General features: G+C 49.6%; 1 protein-coding gene across 16 annotated transcripts in view; it reads left to right on the top strand.

Moving 5' to 3' along the window:
• The window catches only part of TCF4 (transcription factor 4), a 241,238-nt gene extending 223,155 nt beyond the window's left edge, over nt 1-18,083 (top strand). For 13 of the 16 annotated variants that reach the window (XM_014939781.1, XM_014939780.1, XM_014939777.1 and 10 more), the window contains 5 exons: nt 12,285-12,420; nt 14,361-14,523; nt 16,329-16,558; nt 17,286-17,453; nt 17,569-18,083. In XM_014939781.1, coding sequence (XP_014795267.1) covers nt 12,285-12,420; nt 14,361-14,523; nt 16,329-16,558; nt 17,286-17,422 — 666 coding nt within the window. In that variant the 3' untranslated portion in view covers nt 17,423-17,453; nt 17,569-18,083. The remainder of the gene's footprint in view (nt 1-12,284; nt 12,421-14,360; nt 14,524-16,328; nt 16,559-17,285; nt 17,454-17,568) is intronic. The other 3 variants (XM_014939779.1, XM_014939778.1, XM_014939789.1) reach the window with 1 other exon arrangement.
• Nucleotides 18,084-18,362: the final 279 nt, after the last annotated feature.

Below are 18,362 nucleotides of genomic sequence, written 5' to 3'. Positions count from 1 at the left end.
CTGTCCCTCTGTGTGTGCGTATCGATGGCACAGGGCTTGAGGGGGCATGAAATCTTTGGAGCTTTGTTTATCCTTTGGTTTTCAATCCAGGTGAACATGAAGTCACGGCCCCTACCCAGGTCCTGAAATGCTTTTCCTTTTTATTTTTTCTTTCAAAAAGGTTTTGGTAGCGTTGGGTTTCACCGGGACCCTTGGGAAGGTGGGTGCAGTTTTCAGTGTCAGGCACTACAGGGCTGGAGAAAGGTTTGGGAATGGGAGGTGATATCCTCCTTCCCGGGGGTCCTGGGAAACAGGGATTCTCCGTTGGGAAGCGGGGAAGTTGCTGAGCTAGGGCAGCTCAGTCTTCAACGGGATGAAAAGGCGTTGGGCTTTATATGTCCGAATTTCATGCCAGAAATAGAGCTGTGTGGAATGGAGGGAGGGAACGAGGAGTTATCTGGCAGCGTTTCCTGACGGTTCGAGCTATTTAGCTTAATTAAGACGAGGGGAAAATATGTGGGAAGAGCAAAGGACCTGACAGATCCGTGGCCAGTCGGCTGCTGGGCAGCGCTGGGGAGGACTAGGCTTGATCCCTGGCTCATCCCACACGCTGATTAGGCAAAAAGAATTCCAATTAACCATATACATAGAGGGAAAAGAACGTCCGCCTCTGCTTGAGCCATGTGGAAATCCCTCCTCGGCGTGTGAGAATCCCTAAAAACAAGACCCAAACCCCCTGGAGTTGAAAAGGGACATGAGAAAGGACACCAGAACTGGTGGGGTAGCAATATATACCTTGAGTAATTTAAATATAAATATATATATGCGTGTGTATACCTTCCCCAGAGCTGCGTCCTGTTTGGGTTTTCCTCCCTCAAACCCTTGTAGTGGAATTAGGAGGAGTTCGGGGACAAACAGCAGGAATGATTGCAAGCACGGCCGGATTTTCCCGTGAAGGGAGGCTGAACAGATTGTGGTGATTTTGGTTTAAAAAGGGGATGAATAAAGCAGAGACATAATAGAGGTAACGGGGAATAATGGCCAGCATAGAGAAGGTAAATCTCGCTCTCCTATTCATCCCGCCTTATAATTAAAGAACAAGGGGACATTCAGTGAACCTGACAAAAAGAAATACTTTTTTATTCCAGGCACAATGACCTGTGAAATTCATTGCTCCAAGATGTAATCAAGGCCAAATGTTCAGAAGCATTCCAAATAGGATTAGGCATCATATGGAAAATGAAAACATTTAGAGTTTGATTTGACAGGGTTCAGACAGGATTCCTCCTTTTTTGTGTGTGTGTGTGTGTTTTTTTGTTTTTCGCAAGGGAAGAGAAAAAAAAAAAAGAAAGAAAAACTTTGATGCCCGAGCGTGAGGCAACTGCAAGGGGAAGGAAGGAGCTTCTTCTGGTGGCCAATTATTTGATAATTACAGCGTCCCCCGCGCTGGGGATGCTCGGCTCTGTCGGGACGGTGGGTTAGGTGATTAGAAATTAATGAGGCTGCGTTCCTGGGGGCTCGTGGCCATCTCCATCCCATTCCCCATCCCACCACAGCCATCGACACGCTCCAGCTCCGGCCGAGGGGGGGTTATATCTAAGCTCAAGTCCTTCCATCTCATGCAGAAATGATAATATCCCAGATATTTTAAAATATCTCCTGCAAGAAAAGGTTGGGTTTTCAGGTCTCCTCACCCAGCTCCCCTTGACCAAAGAGCTCTCCATCAAACTTGTCCGCGTGCAGTGCCCTAAACTAAATATTTCCCCAGAGTTTCCCCTCCTTTGGGTTATTAAAGCGTAGCATCATTTGTTGAAATGAAGCACCTGAGAAAGGCAAATAAGGGAGAAAGTTCTTTATTTTTTTTAATTGGGGTGGCTTTGTGAGGGGCGCTGCTCCTCGTTAAATTAAACCTTGCTAAAAGTGACTTGTGTTGCGGGGAAAAAATATCATTAAAAGCCACATCTGAGCCCGCGCCGTTCACCGAAACGTGAAGTGTTAACTGCAAATGGTCTGGCGACAGGCTCCGAGAGGTAAAAAAGATGCTTTTTCAGCAGCTCGGCTAAATCCATCTCCTCTCTCCTTCCCCAATAAAATTAGCATGAACCAGACATTGTTTTGCTCTCTGTGGCAGTTGCTGCGAATTCACAAAAGGAAATTCTAGATTGTAATTTAGCTTGGCCTCAGGTAATATGTTAAATACACTTGGGATACATATAATCTAAGATTTGAGTTTGTACAAAGCTTTTTTTTTTTTTTTCCTCCTCCAGTGTTTAAACAATACTGCTTTTAATGAAGAAATCTGGCTTTATTAAAAGCCAGATCTGTGACTTAGAGCTCTTTCTGCATATCTGCTCTCAATCAAGAGAAAAGAGTTTAATTTTTGTAGCTTTGTTCGCTTTGCATATGTTAAACCGATGCAACATGCACCCAGGGCATCACTTCAGAGACAGTTTGTTCCATAAATATGTGCTCCTCGCTTAAATACCAGATGTAGGTGAAGTTAGATTGGAAACAACAACAAAAACCAGAAAAAAAAAACACCAACCCCAGCAACAATGAGAAATGGAAGTACCGGTGTCGCCCATTTAAAAAAAATGTGTTTTTCGGGATCTGTAGGCACTTGTTTTTTAAGGAATGATGGGCTCTGAGGGGTTTTGGTCGGACTTGGCTTAATTAAGTGTCTGGTGAGAGCAAGGGGACGGAGCAGGAGGGTCGGGATGATGTGGGAGACAGGGATATTTCTCTGGGAGCCCTCCCTGCCTTCCCCGGCAGCATTACTCACTGTCTGAAACTGTAACTTGGGTGAAAGAGCCCAGTTTTTGGAAAACTGGTATGAATTTTGAAGGCAAAACAGAAGAACAAAGGAAATAGTTTGTGAGTGGAGTCAGGCTGAAGTTAGCCTTTGACCATTTGATACATTCCACGCTGAAAAGGAAGTTGAAGGGGGGAAAAAAATTTAAAAAAAAAAAAAATAAAAATCAAGGAGGATACTGGTAATGTTTTCCACATTTGAATTTTAATACATGAAACAGGCTATAAAAGGCTGGCCAGCTGCAGTAAATAAAGTAGCAGTGGGAGGTATGGACCGGAAACGTGTAGGGAGCGATGGTGGAAGCGGCTGTGCCCACCGTGCACCTCCGCACGCTGCTCCTCATCCCTGCCTGCTCCCTGCCTGTTCTCCCTGCCTGCTCCTTGCCTGCCATCCCTGCCTGATCCCTTGATCCCTGCCTGATCCCTGCCTAAAATCCCTGCCTCATCCCTGCCTGATCCCTTGGTCCCTGCCTGCCATCCCTGCCTGCTGCCTGCCTGATCCCTGCCTACTATCCCTGCCTGCTCCCTGCCCGCCATCCCTGCCTCATCCCTGCCTGATCCCTTGATCCCTGCCTGCCATCCCTGCCTGCCATCCCTGCCTGATCCCTTAATCCCTGCCTGCCATCCCTGCCTGCCCTCCCTGCCTGCCATCCTTGCCTGCTCCCTGCCTGTTCTCCCTGCCTGCTCCTTGCCTGCCATCCCTGCCTGATCCCTGCCTACTATCCCTGCCTGCTCCCTGCCCGCCATCCCTGCCTGCTCCCTGCCTGCTCCCTTGACCCCTGCCTGCCATCCCTGCCTGCCCTCCCTGCCTGATCCCTGCCTACTATCCCTGCCTGCTCCCTGCCCGCCATCCCTGCCTGCTCCCTGCCTGCTCCCTTGACCCCTGCCTGCCATCCCTGCCTGCCCTCCCTGCCTGATCCCTGCCTACTATCCCTGCCTGCTCCCTGCCCGCCATCCCTGCCTGCTCCCTGCCTGCTCCCTTGACCCCTGCCTGCCATCCCTGCCTGCCCTCCCTGCCTGATCCCTGCCTACTATCCCTGCCTGCTCCCTGCCCGCCATCCCTGCCTCATCCCTGCCTGATCCCTTGATCCCTGCCTGATCCCTGCCTAAAATCCCTGCCTCATCCCTGCCTGATCCCTTGGTCCCTGCCTGCCATCCCTGCCTGCTGCCTGCCTGATCCCTTGATCCCTGCCTACTATCCCTGCCTGCTCCCTGCCTACTATCCCTGCCTGCTCTCTGCCCACTCTCCCTGCCTGCCATCCCTGCCTGCTCCCTGCCTGCCATCCCTGCCGATGCTCCTCTCCTCCCCAGACAGGGGTTTGGGGGGATGTTTGGCTGCTGCTGGGCTGGGAAGGCAGCACTGGGGCTCACTGGGACCAGACCAGCTTTACAGCTGGGCTCCCCTCCCCGCGTGAGGTCTTAAAAAGGATTTCTTATTCCTGCTCCCTGCCTACTATCCCTGCCTGCTCTCTGCCCACTCTCCCTGCCTGCCATCCCTGCCTGCTCCCTGCCTGCCATCCCTGCCGATGCTCCTCTCCTCCCCAGACAGGGGTTTGGGGGGATGTTTGGCTGCTGCTGGGCTGGGAAGGCAGCACTGGGGCTCACTGGGACCAGACCAGCTTTACAGCTGGGCTCCCCTCCCCGCGTGAGGTCTTAAAAAGGATTTCTTATTTCTGCTTTCCCTCGCTTTTTTTTTTTTTTAATTTTTTTTTTATTAGTGGCCCGGCAAGGAGAGCGTTTCAGCGTTTCCTAATTTTTAGCAGGCCCCTGGAATTCGCTGGTGTCCCTGTTCCTAATTTCCCCTGCGCCCTGAGCAAACCGGCGTTAACTCACGCCCTTTACCAAACCCAGCGCGTTTCGCACCAGTTCGGCAGCAAACTGGTTTTAGCGGCGAGAGCCCGGGGGAGCTCAAAAAGGAGCTCTCAAATCGGGGATATTTCTTAAATCACAGGCTGCTCACAACACGCGAGGGACTTCAGGGCCGAAGTTTTAGAGGTTGCACCTCAAAATCAAACCTTGGCTTGATTTAATCACCCCATCTCCATCTCTCCATCTCTCAGGGGCATGAGCTAAGTGTGGATTTTCAGCTTGAGCGGTGAATTTCCTGGCTTTTTGCAGTTCCTGCTATTCCAGAGGTGATGCAGATCACAGGGATTTTACCCTAACGTTCCAAACGCAGCGGTAGAACCTAACAAAACGCTGACTTTTTGCACAGGAATCGTAGAAAACACACATTTCTTCTGTAGCCGTGCAGGAAGCTATTGATTAAAATCATTATAAACCAGAAAGTGGGACCCGTTATTTTTAAGTTGGCGCTTAGAAGCCCTTCGGCAGCTTCTCACCAGGGCCCACAGGAAGAGAGCGTGTTCGTGTGTATTTTTTTTATTTTTTTTTATTTTTTTTTTGTTCACATCCACATTAAATTAACTTATGGAATTTTCCACCCCTAGGAATGAAAGTAGCAGCTCATGAAGTAATTCAGTTATGTCATCCGTACATAAACAAAGGGAGTCGAGCCGCTTGGCGTTGTTTAAAAGGCAAAATTTGGATTTCTGCCGGTTTGTCTCGCTGTCTTTTTCTCTTCCTGATGTTTAGCCCAGGCTGTAGCTGCCGCGTCTGGGGTTTGTTTCGCCCCGTTGTGGTTTTGAGTTAGCAGGTATAATATAAATTTAAAAAAAAAAAAAAACCACCAAAAAAAAAAAAATGGACAGAGTGACCTTACTGGAATGAAATCCGACATAACAGGCAGCAGTGGGGGGGGTTTTTTCTATAGCCTCATTTTCTGCCTAATTGGTTGACATTCCTCATGCAATTACAGCCTTTATCATATTTTGAAATTATTTTAGAGCTATAAACTTCATTTTGACCGGGAGAGAAACCACTGCCCGGTATTTAAACGACACCTTTTTTTTTTCCTGGAAAGCATTGTCCTCGCACAATGGCTCCATTCATTTCTACCCGGCTAATTAGGAGGGTGCTTAAAACCACCCCTCCCTCTCGTTTGGGTTAATTTGGGTGCTCCAGGGGCTGCTTGGTGTGGGGTGGGAGGTTGGGATGCAGGGGTGATGCGGAGGAAGAGGAGCAGTGAGGATGCTCGGTCCAGATGATGCTCGGGATGGGAGGGACCCCCATCACCCGGAGCTGGGGACCAAAATAACAGCATCCTGGTGTGGTTCCCTTGGAGAAGAAGAGTTAATATTCTTCATCCTGTCCTTCAGGACCTTCTATAGCCGCGGATTTAGCCAATACTTGAATGAATATCATCTCTGTTGGAAAGAAATGGCAGGGGATTATTTTGGTGACTTCCGTGGCAAACCTTCTTCTCTCCAGAAGAGGTGGCGACCGGTTGCTTTCCTTTAAAATCCTTCTATTATCACCCACCCCAGGGGGGGGACGTGGTGGTCTCTGCTCCCCGAGGAAGGGTGAGGATGAAGGAGGGTGATGGGGATAGGAGAAGGAGAAAAAGGGACCAGCACCAGGCTCTCCCCACCCGGCGGGTGCCCCAGCAGACCCCCCTCCTGGCCCGGCCCCGCGGGGAGACGTGGCACTTGGGCTTATTTTCCTTCTTCCTTTTCCTTCGAGCGGCAAAGTCCGGCTTTGCCACTTCCAGCTCCCTTGAAATGGCTTTTGCACACAACTGGCTCGCAAACGGCCCTTTCATAAGATATTTGGCGAGCCGCTGAGTACTCAGCCCTGCTTTTTTTTTATTCCTGGAGAAAAAAAAAAATGTGAACTTTGCTTTTTTCCTGATTTAATGCCACTCTTAATGTCCTTTTTTTTTTTTTTTTTTTTTTTTTTTTTTTTTTTATTAAATCCTTTCTTTTGCTTTTGATCTTATTTATAGCTGAGCCACCGGTCATATGGAAACTATTATTGTATAGCATGGAGATGAAAGGCTTCGGTGCAGTTAAATAAGAGGGAATAATTTGGACCAATAATACACACATACAGTGAGAGACCATTTGTGTCGGGGTGCCCGGCCCTGTTCCCTTTTTTAATATAGCGGGAGAGCTTCATAAGGGCTTTGTGCAAATCTGCTTTCTGTCAGACTTATAAATTTGGACAATCTTGAACACGTGTTAACACGCAGCACCTTACAACTTCCCTGCCGCCTGGTTTTATTTATCTAATTGGATAACGCGGGGTCATCATTTTTAAAAGGACAAAGTTGGAGGGGGGGGGGGCTCGTCGGCGTTTGTTGGCGTTGGGAAGAATCTCTTCCCAAGGGTGATCCAGGCTGGAGGTGGTACTTTTGCCCTTTGTATTTAGAAAATGAATGGTGTGAGTGAAGGCTGCCTCTCAGCACGGGAGGGGTTAATGGTCAGGAAAAGGGTGTGATGCTCAAAATTTCACGGGAAACCTTATTCCCCGTGTTTTTGGGGCTCAGGATTCACACCTGGGTCGGGGAGGGGGTCTCCATCCTCATACACCTGACTCAGAGAGAGGGAGAATCCCAGGAAATTCCAAAGGAAAGGCAGCCCTTCGGGTCTGTCGGGTGCCGTTGGGATTTCACAGGGGTCTCATCACCACCCAGGCATCTTTTTTCTTTACATTTACTGAAAACCAAGCATCTTCCTGCTCTGTCTGTAGTGGCGGGTGGCCCCACCTCTGCTGGGGCACACACAGGTGGGTGATGTGGGATGGGTAGGTAGAGCCCTGGCTCCCCATTCCTTCTGCATCTGGTCCTCCTGGACCCCATTCCTCTTGGATCCCATTTTTTCCTGGACACCATTTCTTCCTGGACCTTCATTCCTCCTGGACCCCATTTCCTCCTGGACCCTGTTCCTCTTGGACCCCCATTCCTCCTGGATCCTGTTCATCCAGGACATCTTTTCTTCCTGGAGCCCCATTCCTCCTGCAACCCCATTCCTCCTGGAGCCCTTTTTCTCCTGACCCCCTGTTCCTCCTGGATCCCGTTCATCCAGGGCATCTTTTCTTCCTGGATCCCTATTCCTCCTGGACATTCATTCCTCCTGGACCACATTCCTCCTGGACTCCCATTTACTTCTGGGCCCCCATTCCTCCTGGATCCCATTTCCTCCTGGACACTGTTCCTCTTGGACCTCCATTCTTCCTGGATCCCATTCATCCAGGACATCTTTTCATCCTAGATCCCATTCCTCCTGGATTTCTGTTCCTCCTAGACCCCCGTTCCTCCTGGACTTCTGTTCTTCCTAGATCCCCATTCTTCCTGCATCCCTGTTCCTTCTGGAGCCCTGTTTCTCCTGAACCCCAGTTCCTCCTGGCCCTCCATTCCTTCTGGAACCTTGTTCCTCCTGGATCCCATTCCTGCTGGACCCCCCACCTCTTCCTGCCCCCCCCCTTCCTCCTGGCCTCATGGCAGCAGCTGGGAAGGCACATTTGGGGAGCAGGGTTTCACTTCGGGGAGGGGCTGATGTACACATCTTCAAGAAGGAGCTGGGAAAACTCTCTCCCCAGAGGAAGGTCCTGGATTGCTCTGTTTAAAGGGAAGACCTGAGCTGTCCTTGTCCCTGTTCTCCTGCTGTCCCACGTCCCCATGCAGGACATCCTGGCAGTGATGCATCTTAGAGATCAGAACAGATCTTTTTTTAAAAAAGAAGGAAAAATGCACTTTGTGGAACTAAGGTTGGAACTAAGGTGGAACTAAGGTGGAACTAAGGAACTAAGGCTCTTTTCCAGCATCCCAGCATCACGTTCTCTGTCTGGGGTAAATATGGAGGTACATCTCCATCCTGAAATGCTGAGGATTCAAGAATTAATTTCCACCTGTGTATTTTAAAGCAGCTTCCCGTTCCTGATGGACGTAGAGATAGCGCAGATACCCTGGAACATGCAGACCAGCAGAACCAGAAAAACCTGACCGTTGTGCTCGGTACCTGTTATCATATATAAAAAGGAAAATACAAAGATGAGAGAAGACAAGGTCTGGCCTTCTTCCAGATATTAAAGGTCTTAAAATGCTATAAAAGACTAAGGCAAGTGTGAATTCAGGCATATTCTGTCCAGGTTTTCATGCCGTGTCCATCAGCCTACTACGTACGTGGCCGCACAGAGCAATTTCAATCCTTACTCTGATTTTGATCAGCCTTTTCTACACCAATATTTATCTCCCAGAAGCCTTTTTAACCTTAATACCCCCCCAAAAAACCCCAGTCTGGGGTTTCTTGTTGGTTTTCCCTTTACTGAGCTGTCTCAAGCAGAGTGTGGTTCACACCTGAGCGTGCACGGGGATGCTTGGGTACCCGAGCGTGATGGGGATCGTGGAGAGGAAGAGGAGGCAGTGATTTGCACACCCAAAAGCAGAACCTGCCCCTTCCTCCCAGCCACATTTTAGGATTTCTCCTCGGTTGGGAGTTTTTCTTCCGCTCCCGGTCTGCCGAGTGCCGCAGTTCTAGGGGACTGTTTAAAGAGATGGAAAGAAATGAAATATTAATAGAACTTCAAAGTGAGTTGGATTCTCCGAAGATAAATATTATTTATAATCTACACTCCCGGGCCGGGGGGAACGATTCGTATCTGGGCTCCACCTCAGGGGCAGAGCTGCTGTTTGTGTAACAGCCAAACCGGTGGCACTGCTGGTTTGGGGGGGGGGAAGGCAGAAAATACAGCATCCCTCCCTGTCCCGGGGGTGCCAGGAGCTGCCCCCACCCCAAGTCAAAGCAGGAGTTTTTCTTCCGCTCCCGGTCTGCCGAGAGCTGCAGTTTTAGGGGGCTGTTTAAAGAGATGGAAAGAAATGAAATATTAATAGAACTTCAAAGTGAGTTGGATTCTCCGAAGATAAATATTATTTATAATCTACACTCCCGGGCCGGGGGGAACGATTCGTATCTGGGCTCCACCTCAGGGGCAGAGCTGCTGTTTGTGTAACAGCCAAACCGGTGGCACTGCTGGTTTGGGGGGGGGGAAGGCAGAAAATACAGCATCCCTCCCTGTCCCGGGGGTGCCAGGAGCTGCCCCCACCCCAAGTCAAAGCAGCTGATGGTGTTTAAAGGAGAAGAGTAAAAAACCAACCTATTTTAGGGACATCTGAGGCGCCTTTGCTGTAAAAGGGGGTGTTTGGGTGGGACAGAGCATCCCATGGAGAGGGGAGACGTGGTGGCCTGGTGACAACCAGCCCCTGTAGCCCTCTGCTTGTGGGACTGCTTGGTGTGGGTCGCTTTTGATCTTCTCTGGTAGATACCTGGGTGTGCACCTGCACACACGCACGTGAAGGTGTTTGTAGCCCGGTGGAGTTGGAGTTGAGTCTTTCTGCGGGTAACGAAGCCCAAAGGTTGCCCAAATCTTCTTGCAAGCGACTGAAGCTGGAGAAATGAATTATCCAGGAAAATCCACTCTGGAAGGGCTGTTGCAAGGTGTTGGTGTGTGTAGCCATGGAGGTGGAAAGTGTCGGTGTTTCGGAGCAGCCCCCTCTCTGTGGCACGGGGAGGATCAGGGCTGAGCCTGAGCTCCATCCCATCTCGGGATGCCGGCCTGCCGCCCGGAGAGAGGGGAAAAGGGGCTCAGAGATGAGCAAGGTGGATAAGAAATGGGTTTTCTTTCGTGGAGGGGTGGCCATGGGCTGGGCTTGCTCTCTAAGGAAGCCTAGAGTTTGCCAGTTGGCAGGAGAAATGCTGCAAATCTCAACAAGGGAGATGGATCACGCAGTGGGTTGTGAAAGAGAAGAAAAGAACTGATTTATTTGATAGATTTCATCGAATGGTTTGGGTTGGAAAGGACCTTAAAGATCATCTCGTTCCAATGCCCCTGCCCTGGGCAGGGACACCTCGCACAAGATCAGGTTGTCCCTCTCCAAGCTGGACCACCCAACTGGAGGCATCTCCTGCAGCCCCGTAACAGAGGTGGTCCAGGGGAGGAGGTGGGCTGCTCCAGGGTCTGGGTCTCACTGTCTCTGGGTCTGTCTGTCTGTCTGTCTGCGCAGGTCATGGACAGAGCCCAGGGGGGTTGGCAGGAAGAGGGAGGGACGCAGAAGGAGCCATGGCCTCTGTCACAGCTCCTTTATGTCTTCCAGCTGCTCTCGGGTGCTCTGCTCCAAGGAGGGCGGTGGTTTGCCCACCAGAAGTGGCGTCATATGTTTCTTTGTCTTCATCAACCTCAAAACTAAGTGGTTTTCATCTTTTGTAGAAAAATGTAGATCGGAGGGAACTTTGGATGGAGGAGGAAGGGATGAAACCCCTGCTCGTGGTGGGGCCACCTTTAGCATCAGGACCAGCTCCAATGCTTGGTTGGGTTGACCAAGGTCATGTCCAGCTGAGGGGGTGTCTCTGGGCTTGAAGGACAGCCTGTTTCTTTCATAAGTGTGGGGAAAAAGTACTTTTTCTCCTCAGAAGGATGTCATGGGGATATGACTGCATTCTCTGCGTCAAGGTTCCAGGAGGCAGGACTCGGAGCCGAGCTCCAAGTGCTCTGTAACAACCCAGTCTCTCCTAAAGCCAAATAACGCCGGTTTGGGGTTTTTTTTCTTAGTATCTCATGTTTTAAAAAATTAGAACGGCTCAACAAGGAGAGAGTTTTTGTCTCTGCTCTTTTGCACTTGCTTTCGGTTATTTGCGTTTCGTCTGGTAGTAAAAGATTTTTCTCAAGTTCCCCTTGGCAGGATTCCCTTTTATCTCTCGTGCTGCGGTCTCGCCGTGCTGTTAACAATTATCCTATATTATCTTGTAAGTCTGATTAGAAACATCCCTCCATCTTTTTTTGTTATCTATCTGCCCCGGCGCTTCGCTTTGGGAGAATAAAGAGCCGTTTGCCGTTCCCTGCCGGGTTTAGCGCCCCTTTTTCCCTCGAGCGTGAGGGGACGTGGGCACCCCAGGTGGAGACGTGGGCACCCCAGGTGGAGCAGGGAGTTTTTGGGGCTGTCTGTCTGTCCCTCTAGCTGTCTGTCCATCCCTCTCCACCACCAGCATTATGATGGCATCACCGGAGTGGTTAATAAAACCTTAATTGGCGTATTCCCCGCCATCAGGGATGGGGCCCCGTCGGGTTGGGGACTGGGTAATTAATGAAATACAGCGAGCGCTAATTTGGACGGGTCTTCTCGTTGTTTTGTTTTTTTTTTTTGGAAAGGCAGGTGACACGTTATTACGTTTGGAGGTGGGGGGGGGGAAGGATGTGCTCCCCCGAAATGGAAGCGGGCTGCCAAATTGAAATTCCTGCCGGCTTTCCGCTGGCGGTGGGGGAATTGCGAAGCCCGCAATTAAGCATATGGGCATTAAGATAATTGTCAGATCTGTTGGCGGACGTGATGGAAGACAGATGGGGAGGACTGGGCGCGCTCGGCTGCGGCACCCCGGGAGGCCATTGGAGGTTTTTTACCTGCCGGGGAGCTCTGCTCGGTGGGGTTTTGTCACCGGTGCGTGCGGCGGGGATGGACGGGCTGTCTGCGCCCTCTAGTGAAACACAGCCCTGTGTCGGGGCTCACCGTGTCCCCCACATCCCTCTCTCCCCCCTGGGGGTCCCCTCTTTCCCCACCAGCGCAGGTTCTCACCATCTTCTCTCTCCTCTCCTCTCCCCGGCAGGTCGGAGCGCACCGGGAGGACGGGGTCAGTCTCCGCGGCGGCCACTCGCTCGTGCCAAACCAGGTCCCGGTCCCCCAGCTGCCCGTCCAGTCCGCCACATCCCCGGATTTGAACCCGCCCCAGGACCCCTACAGGGGTGAGTACCATCCCGGATCCACGCTTATGGGCCCAGGGATGCTTTGCTTTGTGAGAGGGTGGAGCCATAGGAGGAGGGAGAAGAGTTTGACACTGGAAGAGGGGAGATGGAGATGAGATCTGGGGAAGAACTTCTTTGCCGTGAAGGTGGTGAGAGCCTGGCCCAGGTTGTCCCGAGAAGCTGTGGCTGCCCCATCCCTGGAGGGGTTCAAGGCCAGGTTGGAGGGGGCTTGGAGCAACCTGGTCTCATTCCTACCTAGAGGATCTTCAAGGTCATCAAGGCTGAGGGAAGACCAAGGTGGAGGTCGGCCTCTTCTCCCAAGAAATAGGCGGTAGCACAAGAAGAAATGGCCTCAAGTTGTCCCAGGGGAGGTTCAGGATGGATATTGGGAACAATTTCTTCACCGAAAGGGTTGCCAAGCCTTGGAAGAGGCTGCCCAGGGCAGTGGTGGAGTCCCCATCCCTGGAGGGATTTAAAAGCCAGGCAAACGTGGTGCTGAGGGACATGGGTTAGTGGTGGGTTTCTTAGTATCATATAATCGTCTAGGTTGGAAGGGACCTTAAAGATCATCTAGTCCAACCATCAACCTAACTATGACAAAAAAACCAACCAACAAACACAAAACAAAAAAACCCAAACCACACACACACCACTAAACCATATTCCTGAGGACCATGTCAACCTGTCTTTTGAACACCTCCAGGGATGGTGCCTCAACCACTTCCCTGGGCGGCCCATTCCAAGGCTGGATAAAGTTTGTCAGTGGTGGGTTGATGGTTGGACTCGATGATCTGAAAGGTCCTTTCCAACCTGGACAATTCTATGATTCTATAAGAAGTTTAAGAAAAGAAGTGTAAGAGAACTCTGCAGGACACACATCAGAAAGCCATGAGTTTAAGGTGATACCCAGACCCACAGATTTTCCAGCACCTTTAGAGTTCTGCCTGTGGGCAGAGGGTGCCTCTCCTTGGCTCCCAGGACGTGCTGCACCCTCCGAAGCCTGGCAGATACCTCTGCAGGGTTGTTGCCAAGCAGGCCTGGAGGTGGCCAAACCCAGAGGACATCGGGGTTTGTCATTATTCCTAGAGGCAGCAGATCTTCCCATTAAAGTGTGGAAGAAAGAGCCTAAAATATTATGAAGCTGCTCATTCGTTGCAGCCAAGGTATTTTTGTTATTTTGAGAATGGTGTTATTAAAGATGATTTTTTTTTAAGGTGAAGGGAAAGTTATGTTGTGTTGAAGAACAGGAGTAGCAGATAGGTGTCCTGTGCCCTCTCCACGGCTACCTAAAAGCTGGAAATGCCAGCCTGGGCAAGGTCCCAAGGTCCAGAACTGCTTCAGATGTAGCTGATGTTTTGTAGATGCTGAACCCTCATCTGTCCCTGAAGGCAGAGGAGCAGAGCTGGACCTCGAAGCCCCATCTGAAACCCCCTTTTCACAGAATCACAGAATGCTATGGGGTTGGAAGGGACCTCTGGAGATCATCTAGTCCAACCCCCTGCCAGAGTTCCTTCTCGTGTTTAGGTGGAACTTCTTATGGTCAAGTTTGTGCCCATTTCCTCTTGTCCTGTCCCTGGGCACCACTGAAAAAAGCCTGGCCCCATCCTCCTGACACCCACCCTTCAAGTATTTATAGGCCTTGATCAGATCCCCCCTCAGCCTTCTCTTCTCCAGACTCAAAAGCCCCAAGTCCCTCAGCCTTTCCTCATCAGAGGGATGTTCTATTCCCCTCATCATCTTTGTAGCCCTCTGCTGTCCCCTCTCCAGCAGTTCCCTGTCCCAGTTGAACTGGGGAGCCCAGAACTGGACCCAGTGCTCCAGATGGGACCTCACCAGAGCTGGCCTGGCTGGGGTTGTCCCTTTCCCTGGGGCTAGAGGGGACAGATAATGGACTGTTGAGGGTTGGCTCTACCCCTGGTTGACCCTGTGTTCTCCTGCAGGCATGCCCACCGGACTGCAAGGGCAGAGCGTCTCCTCGGGCAGCTCCGAAATCAAATCCGACGACGAGGGAGACGAAAACCTCCAGGACACCAAGTCTTCTGAGGACAAGAAACTAGAGGATGACAAGAAGGATATCAAATCAATTACTAGGTCAAGATCTAGGTAACAGTATATAATAGTGTCGCTTCATTTAATTCCTTTACTGGATTTCGATGAAGTGAACAGAACAGGAGGAAACCGTGAGGTTTTTTTCCTGGCAGGTAAAACCACAGCCTAAGTTGGAACGTGGCTGTTCTGGCAGTACCGAGCGCCTTTCTGGTCCCTGTACTCCAGGACGTCCTCAAATTCCAAAACGATTCACTAATTTGGACCCTGAGCAAGTTCTCTGCAATCTCCAAAGAAATGGCGTTAACGCTCCAATCTCTGCATTAGGCTGTTATTCCTCTCTGCCTGTGCTTGCAAATTGGAATACAGTATGGATTTCCAATTCTCTCTCTCAAAACGTGCCGAGGAGCTGACGGCACCTGCGTCTGAGCTAACCAACCCTGTGCTTCTCTTTTACCTCCCAAATACATTTGTCATTCCCAATCCTGGATTCCTGCAAATCCCTAGGGCTTCCCTACAGGGTGTAGAGGTGTTTACTCGTTGGGTGTATCCTTTATCCATTTTTGGAAGGTATAAGTGCAGTGCTAGTTGGATTTTCTCATCTGGAAACCGATGCCCATGGGGAATGTGAAGCCATGGGTGCTGCAAACGTGGTCCTGGGCAAGGGACAACCTTTCCTTCCGTCCCTGGAAAATAAAATAAAGCTGCAATCCAGGCCCGGCCTTGCTTTGTGCGGGGGATTTATTTATTATTATTTTTTTTTGAAGATGAATGGCAGTGTCCTTCTGCCTTTCCTCCTTCCACCGCTCAGGCCGGCGCCCGCCCCTGTTTAAACCGTTAATTACATTCACGTCTCTCCCGACTGGAGAAAATAGATGACACTCGAGATTTTCTCTGAATAAATGTGTTGAAGTCACCATATGTAGAAGTGAGGCTTTCATGTGCGGTTATGAGATGGTAAGAAGAAAGCACCTTTATGCTGATGTGAGGTGATCGTACTTCTTGTTAATTCAACAAATATGCTCTGGCTTATGCATATTTATACGGGCTTTGAAGCTTTTGTAGGCTAACGTTTTTTGCTTTTAACATGCTTGCAGCTTTAAAAGGTTACTCCCGATATTTAGTTATGTGTCTAAATCCATGTTGTTAGGGCTGCTGAAAATGTATTACTCCATTTGCATAACCAATTCAAATTATATGGTGCCAGTGACTCACCAGTGGATGCGTTTCCAATTCCAGATCATCATTTTAGCCGGATAGAAGGCAGTTTTGCAGCAGAAAGGCTGCAGAAGTTCATCGTGGGGCCCTTCACGGCCATCAATTAGTTCCGTGGCTCTTTGCCCAGGGCTTTTTGGGTGCCCTGGGCTCCGTGGGGGGCTCAGTCCTGCTGCCCCTGGCCCCCCACTGCCAAGGTTTGGGAGGACGGCAGCTCCCCACTTTTGGTAGCGGAGGAAATTCCTTCCAAAACCCTAATGATGGTCTCCTGAAAGGGAAACATCGAGATGCGCAGTTGTCTTTCTGGCTTGGAAGCTGCTGCTGAGTGGGGATTTGCCATGATTTAAAAATGTCACAATATTGGCTGCCATAAAATATGCTACTGAAAAAAAAACTTCTTTGAAACTATCCAAAGTCCTGCTTTGGGGACCGTAAAGCTTTGTTACAAACCATGGCTTTGCCCAGTATAAAATTGAAGGAGACTGGACTTTGTGTAGGTTTGGTGGAAGAGGAGCAGCAGATAAGAATGGCTCAGAAGGTGTCTGTTCCTGATTTGTTCATGACTTTGGAGAAAGTCTGTTGAAAACTCTTTGCGCTGCTCATTCCCCGCATCATTAGAAAATGGTGTGTTCCTTTTTGTCTCCCAGCAATAACGATGACGAAGACCTGACACCGGAGCAGAAGGCCGAGAGGGAAAAGGAAAGGAGAATGGCCAACAACGCTCGGGAGCGCCTGCGCGTCCGCGACATCAACGAGGCTTTCAAGGAGTTGGGCCGGATGGTGCAGCTCCACCTGAAGAGCGACAAGCCCCAGACCAAGCTCCTGATCTTACACCAGGCCGTGGCCGTCATCCTCAGCTTAGAGCAGCAAGTCAGAGGTCAGTGTGTCACCTCTCGGTGTCTCCTGATGTTCCTCCTGGGCTTTGGCCGTGCCAAAAACACCTTCCTGGGTTGGGGAAAGCCTTCAGGGGCAACGGGTGTTGGGGAGGAGGCAAGACCTTGGCACCCAGAGCCAGTGGGGTACCTCCGACCACCTGGGGTGGTTGTCTTCTCCTCCAGCTCCGTCACTGGGGATGCTGGGGTGGCTCCTGGGACATTTTACCTTCTTTAGCAACATCCAAACTCAATATTGAGCTTGGTTTCTCCATTGCAACGCTCAAACAGAGGTTTTTGCAGAGCTTGTGTATGGAATCACGTAGCATCTTGGTGCTTGGCTTGACCAAGCTGCATCCTCCACTTGGAACGTTGGTCTCTTCTCCCAAGGAACAGGCAATGGGACAAGAGGAAATGGCCTCAAGTTGCCCCAGGGGAGGTTTAGGATGGATATTGGGAACAATTTCATCACCAAAAGGGTTGTCAAGCCTTGGAAGAGGCTGCCCAGGGCAATGGTGGAGTCCCCATCCCTGGAGGGATTTAAAAGCCGGGTAGACACGGTGCTGAGGGACACGGGTTAGTGGTGGCTTTGTCAGTGGTGGGTTGATGGTTGGACTCAGTGATCTGAAAGGTCCCTTCCAACCCGGGCAATTGTATGATTCCATGATTCTATGACCAATCAGGTATAAAAATGTGAATAATTGAAACAACCTTTTTGCTTCCATTCAACAGAAAGGAACCTGAACCCGAAAGCGGCGTGTCTGAAAAGAAGGGAAGAAGAGAAAGTATCTTCAGATCCTCCTCCGCTTTCCCTGGCAGGACCCCACCCTGGGATGGGAGATGCCTCCAATCACATGGGACAGATGTAAAAAAAAAAAAAAGAAAAAACGACAAAAAAAAGGCAAGTTTATTTGCAGCTGTGCCCCTTGGACACCGATTTTCGGGTGGCTGGAGGAGGGTGTAGGGACCCCGCGCTCACCTCTCTGGGACTGATGAGATTTTTTACTTCTTCCACAGGTCCAAGTTGCCACATTTCTTCATTTAAAGCAAGAGACCACTTCCTTAACAGCTGTATTATCTTAAACCCACATAAACACTTCTCCTTAACCCCTTTTTTTGTAATATAAGACAAGTCTGAGTAGTTAAGAATCACAGACGCAAGAGATTTCAGCATTCCCGAGTATTAAAACCGAGAGGAAAAAAAAAAAAAAAAGAACAAAAACCACAAAAAAAACACAACCAACCAACCAACAAAACAAAACAAAACCACAAACAAAAAAGTGCAACTTGAGGGACGCGACTCTCTTTAACATATCACGCAGAATGTCTAACGCAGTATGTTACGAGCTGTAAGTGCACAGCCTAGAGACTGAATGGCAATCTTCTCTCTCCACACTGTGGGACAATGCATTTGTGCCTAAACTTCTTTTGGAAAAAAGGAAAAAAAAAAAAAATATAATGAATTTGTAAGTCTGAAAAAAGAAAACAAAAAAAAAAAAAGAAAAAAAAAAAACTATTTAATTTAAAATTGTAAAACTTGCAATAATGAAAAAGTGTACTTCTGAAGAAAACAAACAAACAAACAAAACAAAAAAAAAATGAGCGTTTTTGTTGGTGTGCTTGACAGCTAGTGTTTATACTTACTGGATATTAAAAGGGAAGCTTTGCTGCCCAGATATTTACAAAACCAGCAAACGTCCTAATGAAAACTGAAGCGATGACATTAGCCATTCCTTAGGGTAGGAGGAACAGATGGATCTTATAGACCTATGACAAATATATATATATAAATATATATATAAATATATA

Source organism: Calidris pugnax, unplaced genomic scaffold (assembly GCF_001431845.1).
Source record: "Calidris pugnax isolate Ruff unplaced genomic scaffold, ASM143184v1 scaffold79, whole genome shotgun sequence".
In the NCBI taxonomy this organism is placed as follows: Eukaryota; Metazoa; Chordata; class Aves; order Charadriiformes; family Scolopacidae; genus Calidris; species Calidris pugnax.
This window is presented reverse-complemented; position numbering and strand designations above follow the sequence as displayed.